The 20,551-nt window shown below is 38.9% G+C and overlaps 1 protein-coding gene across 1 annotated transcript in view; it reads right to left on the reverse strand.

The window, feature by feature from the left end:
- Nucleotides 1-20,551, reverse strand: part of SPIDR (scaffold protein involved in DNA repair) — a gene marked incomplete at its 5' end in the record, with an annotated part of 232,876 nt that overhangs the window by 120,348 nt on the left and 91,977 nt on the right. Inside the window, one exon of the mRNA XM_080919387.1 lies at nt 13,456-13,675. Within this exon, the coding sequence (XP_080775513.1) occupies nt 13,456-13,675 (220 nt within the window). The remainder of the gene's footprint in view (nt 1-13,455; nt 13,676-20,551) is intronic.

A 20,551-nucleotide genomic window follows, 5' to 3' on the forward strand; every position in this document is an offset into this window, starting at 1 on the left:
GGAGGGAAGGTGTTAGCAATGTGGAGATTTGGAAGTGGCCCAGCCATTGAGCTAAATTAAGGTATATTAAATATAAGGCACCGTGTGTGTGTGTGTGTGTGTGTGTGTGTGTGTGTGTTTGTCTTTCATTGGAGAATCCAGAGAATTGGGGCAAGGTACTCTGTCCCAAGGAACTCTGCCACCACCAGGGGGATTAAAGTAGATTAATAAACGACAGAAATGCAAAATTATCAAACTCAGGGCTAACATTATTGAAATACAAACAATAACATTTAAAGCAAATAGTTCCTTAGAAAAAAACGATCATTCATCATGACCAAGTAGGCTTCATCCCTGGAATGCAGGGATGGTTTAATATAAGGAAATCCATCAATGTAATCCACCATATAAACAAACTCAAAGAACAAAACCACATGGTCATCTCACTAGATGCTGAGAAACATTTGACAAAATTCAACACCCCTTCATGTTAAAAGTCCTGGAAAGATCGGGAATCCAAGGTCCATACCTAAAAATAATAAAAGCAATAAACAGCAAACCAACAGCCAACATCAAACTTAATGGTGGGAAACTTGAAGCAATCCCACTAAAATCAGGGACTCGACAAGGCTGCCCACTCTCCCCTTACCTATTCAACATAGTACTGGAAGTCCGGGCTGGAGCAATTAGACAGCAAAAGGAGATCAAGGGGATACAAATGGGAAAGGAAGAGATAAAAACATCACTCTTTGCCGATGACATGATAGTGTACTTGAGTGACCCCAAAAATTCCACCAGAGAACTCCTACAGCTGATAAACAAGTTCAGCAAAGTGGCTGGATACAAAATTAACTCAAACAAATCAGTAGCCTTCCTATACTCAAAGGACAAACATGTGGAGAAAGAAATTAGGGAAAAGGTACCCTTCACAATCGTCACAAAAACTATGAAATACCTTGGTGTGACTCTAACTAAGCAAGTGAAGGACCTGTATGACAAGAACTTCAAACCTCTAAAGAAAGAAATTGAGGAGGATCTCAGAAAATGGAAATATCTTCCATGCTCATGGATTGGAAAAATCAACATCTTAAAAATGGCCATCCTACCAAAAGCAATCTACAGATTCAATGCAATCCCCATCAAAATTCCAACCCAGTTCTTCATGGAATTGGAAAGATCAATGTGCAATTTCATATGGAATAACAAAAGACCTAGAATAGCGAAATCCATCCTCAACACCAAAAAAACATCTGCGGGAATCACTATCCCTGACCTCAAGCTATATTACAAGGCAATTGTGCTGAAAACTGCATGGTACTGGTACAGAAATAGGCATGTAGATCAATGGAATAGAATATAAGACCCAGAAATGAGCCCTCATGTATATGGTCACCTGATTTTTGACAAAGGAGCAGTAAACATTCAATGGAAAAAGGACAGCCTATTCAACAAATGGTGCTGGTCCAACTGGCACTCAGCATGCAAAAGAATGAAAATAGACCCTTTCTTATCTCCTTGTACAAAGCTCAAGTGTAAGTGGATCAAAGATCTCCACATTAAATCAGATACACTGAAACTATTAGATGAGAAAGTAGGGAAAACCTTAGAACACATAGGCACAGGAGAAAATTTCCTGAACAAAACACCAATGGCTCAAGCTCTAAGGTCAAAGATTAACAAATGAGACTTAATGAGATTGCAAAGTTTCTGTAAGGCTAAGGACATCGTCAAGAAAACAAAACGGCAACCAACAGAATGGGAAAAGATCTTTACCAACACCACATCAGATAGAGGCCTAATATCCAAGGTGTACAAGGAACTCAAAAAGCTAGACACCAGAGAATCAAATAACCCTATTAAAAAATGGGGTACAGAGCTAAACAAAACGTTCTCAGTTGAGGAACACCGAATGGCCGAAAAACATCTGAGGAAGTGCTTGACATCCCTAGCCATCAGGGAAATGCAAATCAAAACAACCCTGAGATTCCACCTCACATCAGTCAGATTGGCCAAGATCCAAAACTCAGATGACAGCAGATGCTGGCGAGGCTGCGGAGAAAGAGGAACACTTCTCCACTGTTGGTGGGGTTGCAAGCTAATACAACCACTCTGGAAATCTGTCTGGCGATACCTCAGAAAATTGGATATAGTACTACCTAAAGACCCAGCTATTCCACTTCTGGGCATATACCCCAGAGACACTTTAATACACAACAAAGATATATGCACCACAATGTTCATAGCGGCTCTATTTATAATAGCTAGAAGCTGGAATGAACCCAGATGTCCTTCAGAAGACGAATGGATACAAAAATTGTGGTACATATACACAATGGAATACTACTCAGCCACCAGAAACAATGATTTAACCAAATTCTTAAGAAAATGGCTGCATCTAGAGAATATCATCCTGAGTGAGATAACCCAGTCACAAAAGACCAGACATAATATGCAGTCACTGATAGTGGGATGCTAACCCCAGAGGCTTGCACTCCCGCAGAAACAACTCACAGACTGTATGAAGTCCAAGAAATAAAGAAAACAAAACAAAACAAAAAAATATTTACAAAACAAGAAATCTTTAACTATTTCCATGTTACATTTTGTTTTACATGTACTTTAGCTCATTGTAACTATTAAGTTTTCAAGGCATACAATCAAACCTTGAAAAAATCAAGTACTGACTAAAAAATATATTCATATAGTTTTATGTAAAAATTATGTTAAAATCTAAAAAAAATAGTACTGACAAAAAATGTATAATTTTAAGCAAAAATGTTTAAAATCTGTACATTTATCTTTGTTTTGTAAAATAAAGTTGTTTAAAAAAAAACAAAATTTTACCCAATTAATAAAACTAAGAAAGATCCCAATTAATAAAACTAAAGAGGAAAAAGTATACCAGACATAGGAAATCTTGATAATTATAATCACTTTAAAACTTATATTTCACAACTGGAATAACCAAAGGAAACTGATGGATTTCTAGATATGTAAAACATACTACGTTAAATCAAAATAAAATAATCATTTAAGTAGACCAATAAGCCCTACTGAGACAGAATGAGAAATATGAAATCTCCCAAACAGAAGAAGCGCAGGACCAAATGGACTCAGCATAAAATTCTACCAAACTTCAAGGAAGTTTATTCAGAAAACATAAAATGAAGGATTGTTTCAAAATACTTATTCAAAGCATTTATTCTGTTATGAAAACCAGATGTAAGAAAAACTTATAGATGAGTATCTCTTTTGAACAAAAATAAATCCCAATAATATATATAGCAAATTATTTTATTCAAGAATTTTAAGAAAACATCAAAAAATTGTCCACCACAATAAAGTCAGCTTCATCTCAGAGATGCAGGATGGTTCAACAAACAATCAATAAATGCTATCCATCATATTAACAGACTAAAGGAGGGAAACCACATGGTCATCTCATTAGATGTGGAAAAGATCTTTGACTAAATCCAGCACTCCTTCATGATGAAAATTGTAGAGATAATAATGATACAAAAGACATACTTAAACATAAAAATGCAATTTACAACAAGCCCATGGTCAGCCTCTTTCTAAGAGGGAGCATTTCCCCTAAAATCAGAAACAAGACAAGGTTATCCACTCTCTCCATATTTAGTCAATAAATTACTAGGAGTCTTAGCTAGAGGAATAAGACAATTGAAAGAAACAAAGGGGGATTCAATAGCAAAGGGAAGGAGTCAAAGTATTTGTATTTATAGATGATACAATTTTATACAGAAAAGATCCTAAAGAGCCTTCAAGAAATGTCTACAGCTGATAAATACTTTCAGCAAAATAGCAGGATCCATAGCTTACACACACAGAAACACAGAAGACAGACAGACAGATAGACAGACAGACAGTTATACACAAGGGGGGGGGGAGAATCAGAGGGGAAAAACATCTTTCACAACTCTCTCAAAAATTTTTTTTGGTCTACCTCCAACTAAGGAAGTAAAACACTTGTATAGTAAAAACTCCAAGATAGCAGTTCTCAACCTGTGGCCACAACCCTTGCAGGATACAACCCCTTTTGCAAGCCTCTATTTCCAAAATTATTTACATTACAATTCATAGCATTAGCAAAATCATAGTCATGAAGTAACAGCAAAAATAATTTTATGACTAGGGGATCATCAAAACATAAGGAACTGCATTGAAGGGTCACAGCATTAGGAAGGTTTAGAACCAATGCCCTATGACATTGAAGAAAAATATCGAAGGCATCAGAAAATTAAAACTCCCCAAAGCTCATGGATCAGCAGGATCAATATTGTGAAGAGAGTTGTCTCCACACACCCACACACTCCTCCAGAATCTAGCCTGCTCCATAACTCTGAACTTTTCTGTCCTCTACCATCTACACACACCCAGTATAGCATCTCTGTCTCCGCAGTCTCCCTGATTCCATCCCACCCAAGACATCCAGCCTCTAGACCCAGTGGTTCTGAACCTTCCTAATGCTGCAACCCTCACAATGAAGCCACCACATAAGCACAACAAAAATTTATTTATTTATTTATTCACTTTTACTATTTAAAACTGCAGTTTTGTTACTGTTACGAAGTGATATAAATGTGTGTGTTTTCTGATGGGCTTAGGTGACCCCTCAACCCCAAGTTGAGAACTACTGCTCTAGACTAAACCCACCCCCACAGTTTCTGTTTTCTTTGACCCTGCTCTATCCATAATGTACTAGAAATATTGAAGCCCTCATGTCTGGATCTCACTTCAAGAATATCATGATTATTAAATATTAAAGATCACGCCAGTATGTTCTTCAGAACTTATAAGCTTATACAAATGCTTGCTAAAGAGAATGATCCAGATCAACTCCAGAACACAAGCATTAAAAGAATCATCATAAACCTCCTCAAAGTTCAAGAAATTAAAAAAAGACACACACACAACCCCCACCCCTCACACCCGCCCACATACATACCCACACACACACCCACACACACACACACACACACACACACACACACACACACACACACAGAGCACAAAAAATCAAGGAAGAGTTTATCTTTTCTCCTTGTGTGATGACAAAAACAATACAAATGTAGGCTGATGGAAATGACAAAGAATCAAAGATCCAAAAATGAAGTTCAACAGAGATAGAAACGCTGAAATAAAAGTGGAATTGAAAAACCCAATAGTGTAACTAGAAAATGCAAAAGGAAGCTTTACAATTAGAAATAAATCAAGCAGAAGGCCTCAAGATTAAATAGAGTTCAGACCAAAAACTTAAAACACAGAAAAGCAACACAAGCTGGGCATAGTAACACAGGCCTTTGTTCCCAGCACTTGGGAGGCAGAGGCAGATGATCTTTGTGAGTCTGAGGCCAGCCTGGTCTTCAGAGTGAGTTCCAGGGCAGCCAGGGCTATACAGAGAAACCCTGTCTCACAAAACAAAAACTAAAATACAAGGGCCATCTGAGAGACCATGGGAAGTACAAATCTTCTAATTGTAGGGATGGATAGGGAAGAATCCCAGGTCAGTGGCATAGAGCAGACCTTCAGCAGCGTTATAGAAGAAAAGTACTCCAACTAAATAGAGACATATCCATATGAACACCAGACTCACAGAAACACACTAAAGACAAGGCCAGAAAAGAGAATCTTCACTGCACATCGTATTTAAAACACTATTTAGAACAAAAAAAGTACAGGGAAAAAAATGAGAAGTCACCTATGAAGGAAATCCCACTAGTAACAGCTGACTGCTCAAGGAAAACATCAGAAGCCAGGACAGCCTGGAGATTGTATTCCAAGTCCTGAAAGACTATGCCAAGAACCTACATTAGCATCAACTACTATTTACTACTCACTGTACTAACACCAACACTAACTACCTACTAATAACACTACCCAGGAAACCCACCTGCCATAATTTAAAGAGGAAAATTTTCTATTACATAAAAAGTGTAATATATATATAAAGAATCCGAGGCAAAGTACAGTAAGCATTATTTGGGGCTGAAAATATAAAGATACTAGAGAGACTGTGGGTAGAACTGACCTGAGTGCTTCCTCCCTGTTGTACCAAAAGGACGGATTAAACCTACAGTCCTATCCACCATTACTCGGATGAAGCATATCAACAACCAGCACGGCAGTGAGGAGCCTGCATTACAGCACTGTGCTTCTATCTGAATTGAGTGTATTATACTACTTTAGGCAAATAGCTAATGGTATGATTACTAGTGAGTTTTCAGCCATCTGTGCTGTTATTTTAGCTCTCCCCGAAAAGGCAGCTTTCTTCCCACTTTCTTATTAGGTCACTCGTATCTTCTCTGCTGCTTTCCTTTTGTCTTTATCCGATTGTACCGAAAACCTTCACAGTGCTGGTGAGGTCATGGTTATTGAAGGAGAATCTACATCCACTATTTTATTAAAATAGTATAGTTCCTAAGAATAATCGATAAACATTTGTCCTTATAGCTGTATAAGAAATTTTCGCTTTGTAACAGAGGGAAAACATTACAGTTTGAAAGGCTAGAAAGATGGCTCAGGAGTTGAGAATTCTTATTGATTGCCAGCATTTAGGTAGGGTGACTCACAGCAGCCTAGAACAGTTGTGAGACAGTTATGTGATTCCCTCTTGTGACCTGTGAAGAAAACTGCACTCATACGGACACACACTCTCCAAATTCACACAAACACATAAACATATGTGTAATTTAAAAATGTTAAAAAAATTCTAAGTCTCCATAATACAATCCAGAAAGCTATGTAGAGCATAGCTATTGAAGATCCTTTGACCCATTTAGGGACAAAAAAAAAAATCAGCTAATTTATCTGGCTGAAAAATTATTCAGCAGAAAATGGGTTTGCTCTTATGATTGGGAAAAATAATGAATGAAGTCCCCATAAAACTACAGTGTTGAAGACTCAGGCTCAGGGCACTAAAAGGTGATTAAGTTAAAGTGAGGCCTGCATGTTGGGCTCAATGATTTTGACAGGTCCTTAAAAGAAATCTGTGTACAGATAGACACTAAGGACAGGTAGACACAGAAAACATCCTGGAAAATTACACCAAGTTAATTATATTAACAACCAAGGAGAGAAGATTCAAAGGAAATCTGTCTTGCTTGTACCTTGATCTTGAACATCATCATCTATAAGTAGAAGAAATTAATTTCTATCTTTAAGGAGCCTCAATGGACTAAGCAGCTTCTGAGAACTCATCTGCTGCTAACGAGCAGAGACCAAGGTAAAAAGTAGTATTGCTCGATCAGCCTGGCAGACCTTTTTGGTTTTTTTTCTTAAAACTATATTTAAAAACGAGAGAGATACATGTACAGATTTTTAAAAGCATTTTGGCATAAAACTATATGAACATATTTTTGTCAGTACTTCATTTTTTTCCAAAAGTTTGATAGTATGCATTGAAATCTTACTAGTTATAAGCATAAAGTACATGTAAAACAAAACATACCATGAAAACAGTCAGTTATCTTGGTGTATAAAGATTACACATGATTTTTAAATACCAAAAATTGCCACAAGGCTCTCTTCTTAGCTCTTGAGTTATTAGTGATTTAAGGTCTAGGTGTACCCCACTCTGAGAGGATGTTGTACACTTGTTGTTGTTGTTGTTGTTGTTGTTTTCTATAGACTGAGGCTTCCACATTTTGGCCTTTTATTTTTTGAGCTTCATATGATCTGTGACTTGTTTCTTGGGTATTCAGAGCTTTCTGGGGCTAGTATTTAATTATCAGTGACTGCATATTATGTCTGTTCTTTCCTGACTGGGTTACCTCACTCAGGATGATATTCTCTAGATACATCCATTTTCATAGGAATTTCATAAAATCATTGTTTCTAATAGCTGAGTAGTACTCCACTGTGTAAATATTCCACAATTTTTGTATCCATTCATCTACTGAAGGACATCTGGGTTCTTTCCAGCTTCTGGCTATTATAAATAGGGCTGCTATGAACATTGTGGCGTATGTGTCCTTATTGTATGTTGGAGCATCTCTAGGGTATGTGCCCAGAAGTGGAATAACTGGGTCTTCAGGTAGTACTATGTCCAATTTTCTGAGGAATGGCCAGATTGATTTGCAGAGTGGTTATACCAGCTTGCAACCCCACCAACAGTGGAGGAGTGTTCCTCTTTCTCCACAGCCTCACCAGCATCTGCTGTCATTTGATTTTTTTGATCTTAGCTATTCTGACAGGTGTGAGGTAGAATCTCAGGGTAGTTTTGATTTGCATTTTCCTGATGGCTAATGATGTTGAGCACTTCCTTAGATTCTTCTCAGCCATTCGATATTCCTCAATTGAGAACTTTTTGTTTAGCTTTGTACCGCAATTTTTAATAGGGTTGTTTGATTCTCTGGAGTCTAACTTTTTGAGTTCTTCCTATATATTGGATAATAGACCTCTATCAGATGTGGGGTTGGTAAAGATCTTTTCCCAATCTGTTGGCTGCCATTTTGTTTTCTTGACAGTGTCCTTAGCCGTACAGAAACTTTGCAATCTCATTAAGTCCCATTTCTCACTCTTTGGTCTTAGAACACAAGACACTGGTGTTCTTTTCAGGAAACTTTCCCCTGTGCCTATGTGTTCTAAGATTTTCCCCACCTTCTTTTCTAATACGTTCAGTGTACCTGGTTTAATGTGGAGATCTTTGATCTACTTGCACTTGAGCTTTGTACAAGGAGATAAGAAAGGGTCTATTTTCATTCTTCTGCATACTGACTGCCAGTTGAACCAGCACCATTTGTTGAATAGGCTGTCCTTTTTCCATTGAATGTTTTCAGCTCCTTTGTCAAATATCAAGTGACCATATGTGTGATGGTTTATTTCTGGATCTTTTGTTCTGTTCCATTGATCTATTTGCCTATCTCTGTACCAGTAACATGTAGTTTTTAACACAATATCCTTGTAATATAGCTTTAGGTCAAGGAAGGTGATTCCCGAAGATGTTTTCTTGTTGTTGAGGATGGATTTCGATATTCTAGGTTTTTTGTTATTTCAGATGAATTTGTCAATTGCTCTTTCCAACTCTATGAAGAATTGGATTGGAATTTTGGTGAGGATTGCATTGAATCTGTAGATTGCTTTTGGTAAGATGGCCATTTTTACAATGTTGATCCTTCCAATTCATGAGCATGGAAGATCTTTCCATCTTCTGAGATCTTCTTCAATTTCCTTCTTAAGAGATTTGAAGTTCTTGTCATACAGGTCCTTCACTTGCTTAATTAGAGTCACACCAAAGTATTTCATATTATTTGTGACTATTGTGAAGGGTATCTTTTCTCTAATTTCTTTCTCAGCATGTTTGTCCTTAGAGTAGAGGAAAGCAACTGATTTGTTTGAGTTAATTTTATATGCAGCCACTTTGGTGAAGTTGTTTATCAGCTGTAAAAGTTCTCTGGTAGAATCTTTGGGGTCACTTAAGCATACTACCATGTCATCTGCAAATAGTGTTATTTTGACTTCTTCCTTTCTGATATGTATCCCTTTGATTTCCTTTTGCTGTCTAATTGCTTTTGGTTGAAAATCTACTTTATTCAATATTAGAATGGCCACTCCAGCTTGCTTCTTGAGGCTGTTTGCTTGGAAGGTTTTTTTCCCAATCTTTTACTCTGAAATAGTGTCTGTCTTTGTCTCTGAGATGAATTTCCTGTATGCCGCAGAATGCTGGATTCTGTTTATGTATCGAGTCTGATAGTCTATATCTCTTTATTGGGGAATTGAGTCCATTTATGTTAACAGATATTAAGGAATAGTAATTGCTGTTTCCTGCTATTTCTGCTATTAGAAGTAGAATTATGTCTGTTTAATTTTGTTCTTTCAGTTTTCTTGCTTAGCTATTTTCTTGCTTTTTCTAGGATGTAGCTTCCCTCCTTGTATTGAGTTTTCCATTAATTTTTCTTTGTAGGGTTGAATTTGTGTTCAGATATTGTATAAATTTAGTTTTGTCCTGGAATATCTTGGTCTCTCCATCTATGGTGATTGAGAGTTTTTCTGGATATAATAACCTGAGCTGACATTTATGTTCTCTTAGTGTCTGTGTGATGTCTGTCTAGGATCTTCTAGCTTTCATAGTCTCTGTTGAGAAGTCAGGTGTAATTCTGATTGGTCTGCCTTTATATGTTACATGTCCTTTTTTCCTTAATGGTTTTAGTATTCTCTCTTTGTTTTGAATACTTGTTGCTTGATTATTATGTGTCGGGAAGAATTTCCTTTCTGGTTCAATCTGTTTGGGGTTCTGTAGGTTTCTTTTGTGCTATGGTCATCTCCTTCTTAAGGGTGGAGGAGTTTTCTTCTATGATTTTGTTGAAGAGATTTACTGTGCCTTTTAGTTGATATTCCTTGCTCTCTTTTATTCCTATTATCCTTAGGTTTGGTCTTCCCATTGTGTCCTGTATTTCTTGTACGTTTTGGGTTAGGGGCTTTTTGGGTTTTGCATCTTCTCTGACTGTCTTGTCTATGTTTACTATGTTGTCTTCGGCCCTTGAGATTCTCTCTTTCATCTCTTGTAGTCTGTTGGTGATGCTTGCATCTGTGACTCCTAATTTCTATTTTAGGTTTTCGATCTCCAGGGTTGTCTCTTTTTGTGTCTTCTTTATTGTTTCTATTTCCATTTTCAATTCCTTCATCTGTCTGGTTGTGTTTTCCTGTGGTTCGAGTGACTTTTGTGTTTCCTCTTTAAAAGCTTCTATTTGTTTATGTGTGTCCTCCTGTACTTGTTTAAGGGAGTTATTCACAATCCTCTGGAAGATCTCTATCAACATTGTGAGTCTGAGTCTTCATTTTCTGGATTGTTTGGCAATCCATTGTTTGCTGTGGTGGGAGAGCTGGGTTTTGATGTTGCCAGGTTGTCTTGGTTTCCTTTGCTTAAGTTCTTTCGTTTTCCTCTTGCCATCTTGTTATCTGTGATTATACATGTTCTTGCTGTTATTGACTGGCACCTGTCTCTCCTGTAGATCTGAGGGCCCATGGGCTCAAAAAGAAAATTCCTTCTGAGTGTTAGGCTTTTAGTGGGCAAGCAGTGAGTTCTGGTAGCAGTGACTCAGCTCTGTGTTTTCGAGCTTAGGTGTGGCAGGTCTTGTGAGGCTGTTCTGGTAGCTCAGCTCTCTGCCCACAGGTTCTGAGTACTACTGGCGGGGACCTGGCTCTTTCTCTAGGCTAAAAGGAACCCTTTTCTAGATAGCACAGTACTTTCTGCTCTCTGAGAACTCCCAGGGTGTTCTCTCTGCACCTTATATGCCAGGCTCCCCTGGCTGGTCCAGGTGTAAGAGGCCTGTAGAGTTGAACTTCAAGTACTGCCTTTCTCAGGCAGTCCCCGTTCCCACTGACAAGGGCCTGTGCCTTACTGTGGGCCTGTGTGTTTAGTCTGCCAGAGGACCAGCCCTTATGGTGGGCCGCAGGGGCAAATTTTCTGTGAGCTCTGCCTAGCCCTCTCTGTGCTTTGGTTACTCACTGTGTAATCTCACCTGGCCTGTGTCCCCAGATCTCTGCTGTTCCAGGTGGCAAGGGGCCTGTGCATTAGATCTGTGCACAAGGGCTTTCCAGCCTGGCAGGCTTAAGTAGTACTGCTGGCTCGGCTCAGCAGACCTGGACTGAGCCTCCTATTTAGCCTGTTCTCTGTGATAGGAACACTGTTCTAGAAATGGAAGTATTATATATACTATCATTGAATTCACTTCCTGTACAGAAAAGTGAAGCAAATAATTTGATCCATGACATGGCTATTTAAGCTGTTTAGATTTTAAGGGTGTGGTGTCTTGGATGAGAATGGCCTCCATAGGCTCATACACTTGAATAATTGGTCTCTATCAGTTGGTAGAACTAATAGAGAAGAATTAGAAAATGTGGCCTTGTTGGAGAAGGTGTGTCATGGGTGGTGAGCTTTGAAGTTTCAAGACTCCTTCCATTCTGAGTCTGTCTTGTGGTTGTGTCTTGGTATGTGATATCTCAGCTATTGTGTCTGCACCGTGACTGCCTGCTGCCACGTTCTCCACCATTGTGGCCATGAACTCATAGTCTCTGAACCTGTAAGCCTCACATAAGTACCACTTTTTATGCTTTCTTGGTGTCAAATCACAGAACTAGAAAAGTAATTATGATGAAGAGTTAGCCAAGCCATTTAAACAAAAGAAGGTAATAGACTGAAGGTCTTAGTAATATATAGGAACATCCAAGTGCTGTGTCTTATTGGGCCTCACTAACACTTAGAAGAACAAACATTTTCCACGTGTTTGTAGTTACTGATTATATTGATGTGTCTAACTTATTCTTTCCCTCCTCCTTCTTACCCTCCCTTCTCTCCCATTCTCCCTCATTTCCTTTTACTTGCCCACCTTTATCTCTCTGCCAGGACTAGAGACTAAATGAGCCCTGTGTGTGCAAGCTTCAGCACTGAGCTTGATCCCTAACCCTGCTTTTATTTTAAGACAGAGATGCCAAGGGACTCTGAGGAAATTCATAACACTACCTTTATTTCAATTATTTTCATGTCTGTAGGTTTGCTGAAATGTCTATTGGCAGCATTAAAATATGCTGCCATGTGGCCAGGTTAGCACAAGCATTCTGGATTCCCTCCCTTGAGGTGAAATCCATCTCCTACAGCATGGCATAATGTTAAAAATAATTAGACTTCACATCCTGTTTCTGGAGCAAATACAAAATTTTCTGCAACTTTCATTTTAAGTCTATAGTCCAATTAGGTAGCAAAAAGTACCCCCCCCCACATACTCAGGAGAAAAGAATGAAAAAAAGTATAAAAAGGAAAAAAGCTATGAGCCACATCTACAGGTAGCCTGAGGCCATTTCACAAGTGATTCTAAGGACCATGAAGAGGTCACTTTAGACTATCAATGACCCCTGGCTATGATGCTCTACAAAGACCTTCTATGGAAGGTAAGCTTAATGTTTCACATCTGTAGTCAACCCCTAATCTAAGAATCTCATAGATAAAGCTCATAACTAATAAGGTTAATAATTAGTTTCCATCAAAAGCAATAAAGTTGACTTTCTCACAATAAAAACTAATACAGCACACAAAAGAAAGCAAACATTAGCATTTGTACTGTTGATCCATTCTGATCCAGTAGTTTCTTAGTTATGTTCATGCAGTTTAAACTATATTAGGTTTTAATCCATTCTTTTTATACTTCCCTCTTAAATGACTGGCAAGAGAATGAAAAGGTAATCTGCATTACCCTTTTGTCTTATAAGACAACATACTTGCTGGGCAAGGATCCTCATGTGATTATCTTTCTTACTTGCTAAGTCCAAATTATGCAACCTCTGCTGGCAGAAGGACACACTTGGTACTTCTGTCACATAAAAGCTATGGTGGATGCTGGCTTTCCCCACTTATACTTCTCTAATAAAGTCATAAACATTTTTGTAAGACAATGCCTGTAGAAGATCTTAAGTAGAATAAGAGACAGATGTCAGTGATGACAGGAAGACGCAGTTCCTTACCAAGGAGGGAAGATAGAAATGACGTCCTGGGGACGCCCCCTTAAGTGCTCTGCAGTTTCTCTTGTAAAGAGAACCTTCAGGTAGGCTCCAGGTCTAGGAGCTATTCCTCTAGGAGGGCTGGTGATTGGCGGCCCTGCTAACTGCTCACATACTGCAACCTGCATGGTGCATTCCTCGTGTAGTTCTAGAATTTTCACAGTTAACACAGGAGATTTTCTGCCTAGAAGACAGAAGAGACAACAAACAAACAAAAACACTTAGAAACGTCTTGCACATTTTGTGAATAAGGATCTATAATCATGTCAACTGCTTCTGTTGGATACTCTGTACCAGGAACAGAAAAGGTAACTCCCACAAACTTGTTAATGGATTGCTAGATATTCAGGTTATAAATTTAGAAGGGTAGAAGGTGATTTGGTTTCCAGTAGTGCCTCTCTTATAAGGTTGAGCAATTACATAGATTTCATCTTTCCAATTGCCTCATCTATGAAACAGATCATGCCACTTGCTCCAGTGAACAGGGAAAATAAGAAGAGACAGGTGAACAAATGCAGGCAGCTGTATGTGGTCCTGGTGATTCAACTAGTAAGTTCAAGTGGTTGGAGTAGGGTGGGGCACACAAAACATTCCCCACAAAATCTTTGCAGAGTTTCATGTTGGGTGTGGTAGATCTCATCTGTAATCCTAGCTATTTTAAAGACCAAAATAAGAAAATCGTGAGTTAAAAGCTACTCCGAGTAACTCAGGCAACAAAATGGGAAGGAAAAAGAGGGAGGTTAGCTGGGGGAAATTAAAAAACGTAGTAAGGGAGGACAAAATATGTCACAGTAGGCTATGTCTCTGCAGAGACACAGAACACTCAGAAGGGAAACTGGGGGATTTCATATCAATCTGATTTACTGTTTTTACTATAATACGTATGTAGAAGCATAGAGGCAAAGATAAATATGTACTATTAGTTACAGGTGATGAATATATTTTATCTTTTTCTGTTGCTAATTTTTAACATAGAAAATTAATTCAGAACAAAAACAGACCTGCAAATAACACTCTATCACTAGTCCCTGACAGTAAAGGGCCCAAAGCCAAGTTTAAGTTATTCACAGTTTCATTTCCATTTCTCCTTCTTCTCGCACTTCTGCCAAACCATCTGTTTGTCTGAAGTTTCTTGTCCATTCCCTAACTAAGTACTGGAGTTCAGGCTTGCACACCGAGCTGGCCACCCACTTGTCACAGCATTGTTTATAAGGACCATTGCTCACAGTTTGTACCGTCTTACTTTTTTAATGATAAGAAGAAAATGGAGTTAGAAAAAGACACGAACATGTAGAATGTCAAGCTGCTGCTTAGAGTATGTTTAGACATATTTACAAAGTATATTCAAAAACTTATGCAAGAATTAGGGATTTACTCAAATACTGCAGAAATGTCACCTGTCCCACATTTCCCTGATTGCAGGCCTGTCTAGATTCATGACCTGCTGCTTTAGTGTATAGTGGCCACCCAGCTAAAGCCCAGATAGTCAGCTGCCATAGAGGCGGCTCATAGAGGCTGAGCAACTGGTGAGTGGGAGACCAAGACTGCAGGGGTGCAGAGAGATATCTGCGGAGTGCACACGGAAAGTGCACACCGTAACTTGCCCTGCCCCGCCTTGCCCGATCCAGCGATTGGGAACAGAAAATTAGAACTTCTGTTTCCACCCGGAGGCGACTTCCGGACGCAGAGCGGAGCCTGGCCTACCTGCCAGGCGGAACGGCTGCTCATAGAGGCTGAGCAACTGGTGAGTGGGAGACCAAGACTGCAGGGGAGCAGAGAGATCTCTTCGGAGTGCACACAGAAAGTGCACACCATAACTTGCCCTGCACCGCCTTGCCCGATCCAGCGATTGGGAACAGAAAATTAGAACTTCTGTTTCCACCCGGAGGCGACTTCCGTAAGCAGAGCGGAGCCTGGCCCATCTGCCACCCAAACGGAGGCTCGTAGAGGCTGAGCAACTGGTGGGTGGGAGACCTGGGCTGCAGGGGAGCAGAAAGATATCTGTGGAGTACACAAGGAAAGTGCACCCCCTGCCTTGCCCTGCCCTGCCGTGCCTGATCCAGCAAACAGAAACAGTACATTGGAACTTCTGCTCACACCCGAAGACTCTGAGGCATAAAACAGGGCTCTGCCAATCTGACACTTGTACCAGTGGAGATCCAGCGACACAGACCAGATACAAGGGAAAGGTAAGAACATATCACTGACAACAAAATGGCAAGAGGAAAGAGAAAGAGTATATCCCAAGGGAACCAAGACAATCTAGCAACACCAGAGTCCAGCTCTCCCATAACAGCAAACATCGGAACTCCAAACACTCCAGAAAAAGAAGACACAGACCTGAAATCATGCCTCAAGACGCTGATAGAGTTACTTAAACAAGAAAAGGAGGAAAAGCAAAAAGATTCAGAAGCTTTTAAAGAAGAAACAAGAAAAACACTCAAAGAACTCAAAGAACTAGAGGAAAACAGAACCAAAGAAATAAAGGAATGGAAGAGGGAAATTAAAACAGAGATTGACACAATAAAGAAAACACTAAAAGAGATAACCCTAGAGTCAGAACACCAAAAAAAGAAATCAGGAGTCACAGAAGCAAGCATTTCCAATAGATTACAAGAGATCGAAGAGAGAATCTCGGGGGCAGAAGACAACATTGCAAACATAGACAAAACAGCCAGAGAAGATGCAAAAAACAAAAAGCTCCTAACCCAAAATGTCCAGGAAATCCAAGACACAATAAGAAGACCGAACCTAAGGATAATAGGAATAGAAGAGGGAGAAGAGTATCAACTAAGAGGCACAGTAAATATCTTCAACAAAATCATAGAAGAAAACTTCCCTACCCTCAAGAATGAGATGACCACGAGCATAAAAGAAGCCTTCAGAACTCCAAATAGGTTGGACCAGAAAAGAAATACCTCCCGACACATAATAATAAAAACATCAAGCGCCCAAAACAAAGAAAGAATACTAAAAGCAGTAAGGGAAAAAGGTCAGGTAACACATAAAGGCAGAACAATCAGACTCACACCCGATTTCTCAACAGAGACTATGAAAGCTAGAAGAGTCTGGACAGACATCATGCACTCCTTAAGAAAGCACAAGTGCCAGCCTAAGCTGCTATACCCAGCAAAACTATCAATCACCATCAATGGAGAGACGAAGATATTTCAAGACAAATCAAAATTCACACAATCTCTGACCACAAACCCAGCACTACAACGAATTATAGGTGGAAAACCCAATACAATGAGGGAAAATACAGCCTAGTAAGAACAAGAAAACTCCTAAACAAGAAAACTAAAAGAAGAAAAAAACACAGACACAACTCAACCCAAAAAAGCAACAATGGCAGGAAACAGAAACAACTATTCCTTGATATCCATTAACATAAATGGTCTCAACTCCCCAATAAAGAGACATAGACTATCAGCCTGGATACATAAACAAAATCCAGCCTTTTGCTGCATACAGGAAACTCATCTCAGAGACAAAGACAGACACTATCTCAGAGTAAAAGGGTGGGAAAAAAACTTCCAAGCAAACAGCTCCAAGAAGCAAGCTGGAGTGGCTATTCTAATATCAAATAAAGTAAATTTCCAACCAAAAGTTATCAAAAAAGATAAGGAAGAACACTTTTTACTCATTACCCGGGAAATCTGTCAGGAGGAACTCTCAATCCTTAACATATATGCTCCAAATAAAAAATCACCCACATTCATAAAAGAAACCCTACTAAAGCTCAAAAAATACATTTCACCCCACACAATAATAGTGGGAGACTTTAATACCCCACTTTCACCAATGGACAGATCATGGAAACAGAAACTGAACAAGGACACTGCAAAACTAGCAGAGACTTTGAACCAACTAGAATTCATAGATATATAAAAAACATACTATCCCAAAGTAAAAGAATACACCTTCTTCTCACCACCCCATGGCACCTTCTCGAAAATTGACCACATAATTGGACACAGAACAAGCCTCCATCGATATAAGAAGATTGAAATACTCCCATGCATCCTCTCAGATCACCATGGTCTAAGGCTGGTCTTTAACAACAACAAAGACAACAAAAAGCCCACATACACATGGAAACTAAACAATGCTCTGTTAAAGAATAGCAGGGTCAAAGAAGAAATAAAGAAATTAAGGATTTTCTAGAATTCAACGAAAACGAAAACACAACATACCTAAACCTATGAGATGCAATGAAAGCAGTATTGAGAGGAAAACTCATAGCCCTAAGTGCTTCCAAAAAGAAACTGGAGAGAGCTCACATCAGCAACCGGACAGCACAGCTAAAAGCCTTAGAACAAAAGGAAGCAGATATACCCAAAAAGAGTAGACGGCAAGAAATAATCAAAATTCGGGCAGAAATAGACCAAATAGAATCAAAAAGAACCATTGAAAAAATCAACAAAACCAAGAGTTGGTTCTTTGAGAATATCAACAAGATTGATTAAACCCCTAGCCAGACTAACTAGAGGGCAAAGAGAGAGTATCCAAATTAACAAAATCAGAAAGGAAAGTGGGGACATAACAACTGAAACTGAGGAAATTCAAGAAATCATCAGATCCTACTACAAAAACTTATACTCCACAAAATTGGAAAATCTGGAGGAAATGGATGAATTCCTAGACAGATACCAGGTCCCAAAGTTAAACCAGGACCAAGTAAACCATCTAAATAACCCGATAACACCTAAAGAAATAGAAGAAGTCATTAAAAGCCTCCCAACCAAAAAAAAGCCCAGGTCCAGACGGGTTCAGTGCAGAATTTTATCAGACTTTTATTGAGGATATAACATCAATACTCGCCAAACTATTCCAAAAGATAGAATCAGATGGAGTATTACCCAACTCATTTTTTGAGGCTACAATAACCCTCGTACCAAGTAGGCTTCATCCCTGGGATGCAGGAATGGTTTAACATAAGGAAATCCATCAACGTAATCCACCATATAAACAAACTCAAAGACCAAAATCACATGGTCATCTCACTAGACGCTGAGAAAGCATTCGGCAAAATCCAACACCCCTTCCAGTTTCTTTTTGGAAGCACTTAGGGCTATGAGTTTTCCTCTCAGTACTGCTTTCATTGCATCCCATAGGTTTGGGTATGTTGTGTTTTCGTTTTCGTTGAATTCTAGAAAATCCTTAATTCCTTTTTTTATTTCTTCTTTGACCCTGCTATCATTTAACAGAGCATTGTTTAGTTTCCATGTGTATGTTGGCTTTTTGTTGTCTTTGTTGTTGTTAAAGACCAGCTGTAGACCATGGTGATCTGAGAGGATGCATGGGAGTATTTCAACATTATTATATCTATTGAGGCTCGTTCTGTGTCCAATTATGTGGTCAATTTTCGAGAAGGTGCTATGGGGTGGTGAGAAGAAGGTGTATTCTTTTACTTTAGGATGATATGTTCTGTATATATCTATTAATTCTAGTTGGTTCAAAGACTCTGCTAGCTTTGCAGTGTCCTTGTTCAGTTTCTGTTTCCATGATCTGTCCATTGGTGAAAGTGGGGTATTAAAGTCTCCCACTATTATTGTGTGGGGTGAAATGTATTTTTTGAGCTTTAGTAGGGTTTCTTTTATGAATGTGGGTGCTTTTTTATTTGGAGCATATATGTTAAGGATTGAGAGTTCCTCCTGACAGATGTCCCGGTAATGAGTACAAAGTGTCCTTCCTTATCTTTTTTGATAACTTTTGGTTGGAAATTTACTTTATTTGATATTAGAATAGCCACTCCAGCTTGCTTCTTGGGGCTCTTTGCTTGGAAGTTTTTTTCCCACTCTTTTACTCTGAGATAGTGTCTGTCTTTGTCTCTGAGATGAGTTTCCTGTATGCAGCAAAAGGCTGGATTTTGTTTATGTATCCAGTCTGATAGCCTATGTCTCTTTATTGGGGAGTTGAGTCCATTTATGTTAATAGATATCAAGGAATAGTTGTTTCTGTTTCCTGCCATTGTTGCTTTTTTGGGTTGAGTTGTGTCTGTGTCTTTTTCTTCTTTTAGTTTTCTTGTTTAGGAGTTTTCTTGTTTTTACTAGACTGTATTTTCCCTCATTGTATTGGGTTTTCCACCTATAATTCGTTGTAGTGCTGGGTTTTTGGTCAGATATTCTGTAAATTTAGATTTGTCTTGAAATATCTTCATCTCTCCATCTATGGTGATTGACAGTTTTGCTGGGTATAGCAGCTTAGGCTGGCACTTGTGCTCTCTTAGGGTGTGCATGATGTCTGTCCAGGCTCTTCTAGCTTTCATAGTCTCTGTTGAGAAATCAGGTGTGAGTCTGATTGGCCTGCCTTTATATGTTACCTGACCTTTTTCCCTTACTGCTTTTAGTATTCTTTCTTTGCTTTGGGCACTTGGTTTTTTGACTATTATGTGTCAGGAGGTATTTCTTTTCTGGTCCAACCTATTTGGAGTTCTGAAGGCTTCTTTTATGCTCGTGGTCATCTCATTCTTGAGGGTAGGGAAGTTTTCTTCTATGATTTTGTTGAAGATATTTACTGTGCCTCTTAGTTGATACTCTTCTCCCTCTTCTATTCCTATTATCCTTAGGTTCGGTCTTCTCATTGTGTCCTGGATTTCCTGGACATTTTGGGTTAGGAGCTTTTTGTTTTTTGCATCTTCTCTGGCTGTTTTGTCTATGTTTACAATGTTATCTTCTGCCCCCGAGATTCTCTCTTCCATCTCTTGTAATCTATTCGAAATGCTTGCTTCTGTGACTCCTGATTTCTTTTTTAGGTGTTCTACCTCTAGGGTTATCTCTTTTAGTGATTTCTTTATTGTGTCAATTTCCGTTTTAAATTCCCTCTTCTATTCCTTCGTCTCTTTGGTTGTGTTTTCCACTAGTTCTTTGAGTTCTTTCAGTGTTTTTCTTGCTTCCCCTTTAAAAGCTTCTGAATCTTTTTGCTTTTCCTCCCGTTCTTGTTTAAGTATCTCTATCAGCATCTTGAGGTATGATTTCAGGTCTGCATCTTCTTTTTCTGGAGTGTTTGGCATTTCTATGTTTGCTGTTGTGGGAGAGCTGGGTTCTGGAGTTGCCAG

Source organism: Micromys minutus (assembly GCF_963924665.1).
Source record: "Micromys minutus genome assembly, chromosome: 7".
NCBI classification, from domain to species: Eukaryota; Metazoa; Chordata; class Mammalia; order Rodentia; family Muridae; genus Micromys; species Micromys minutus.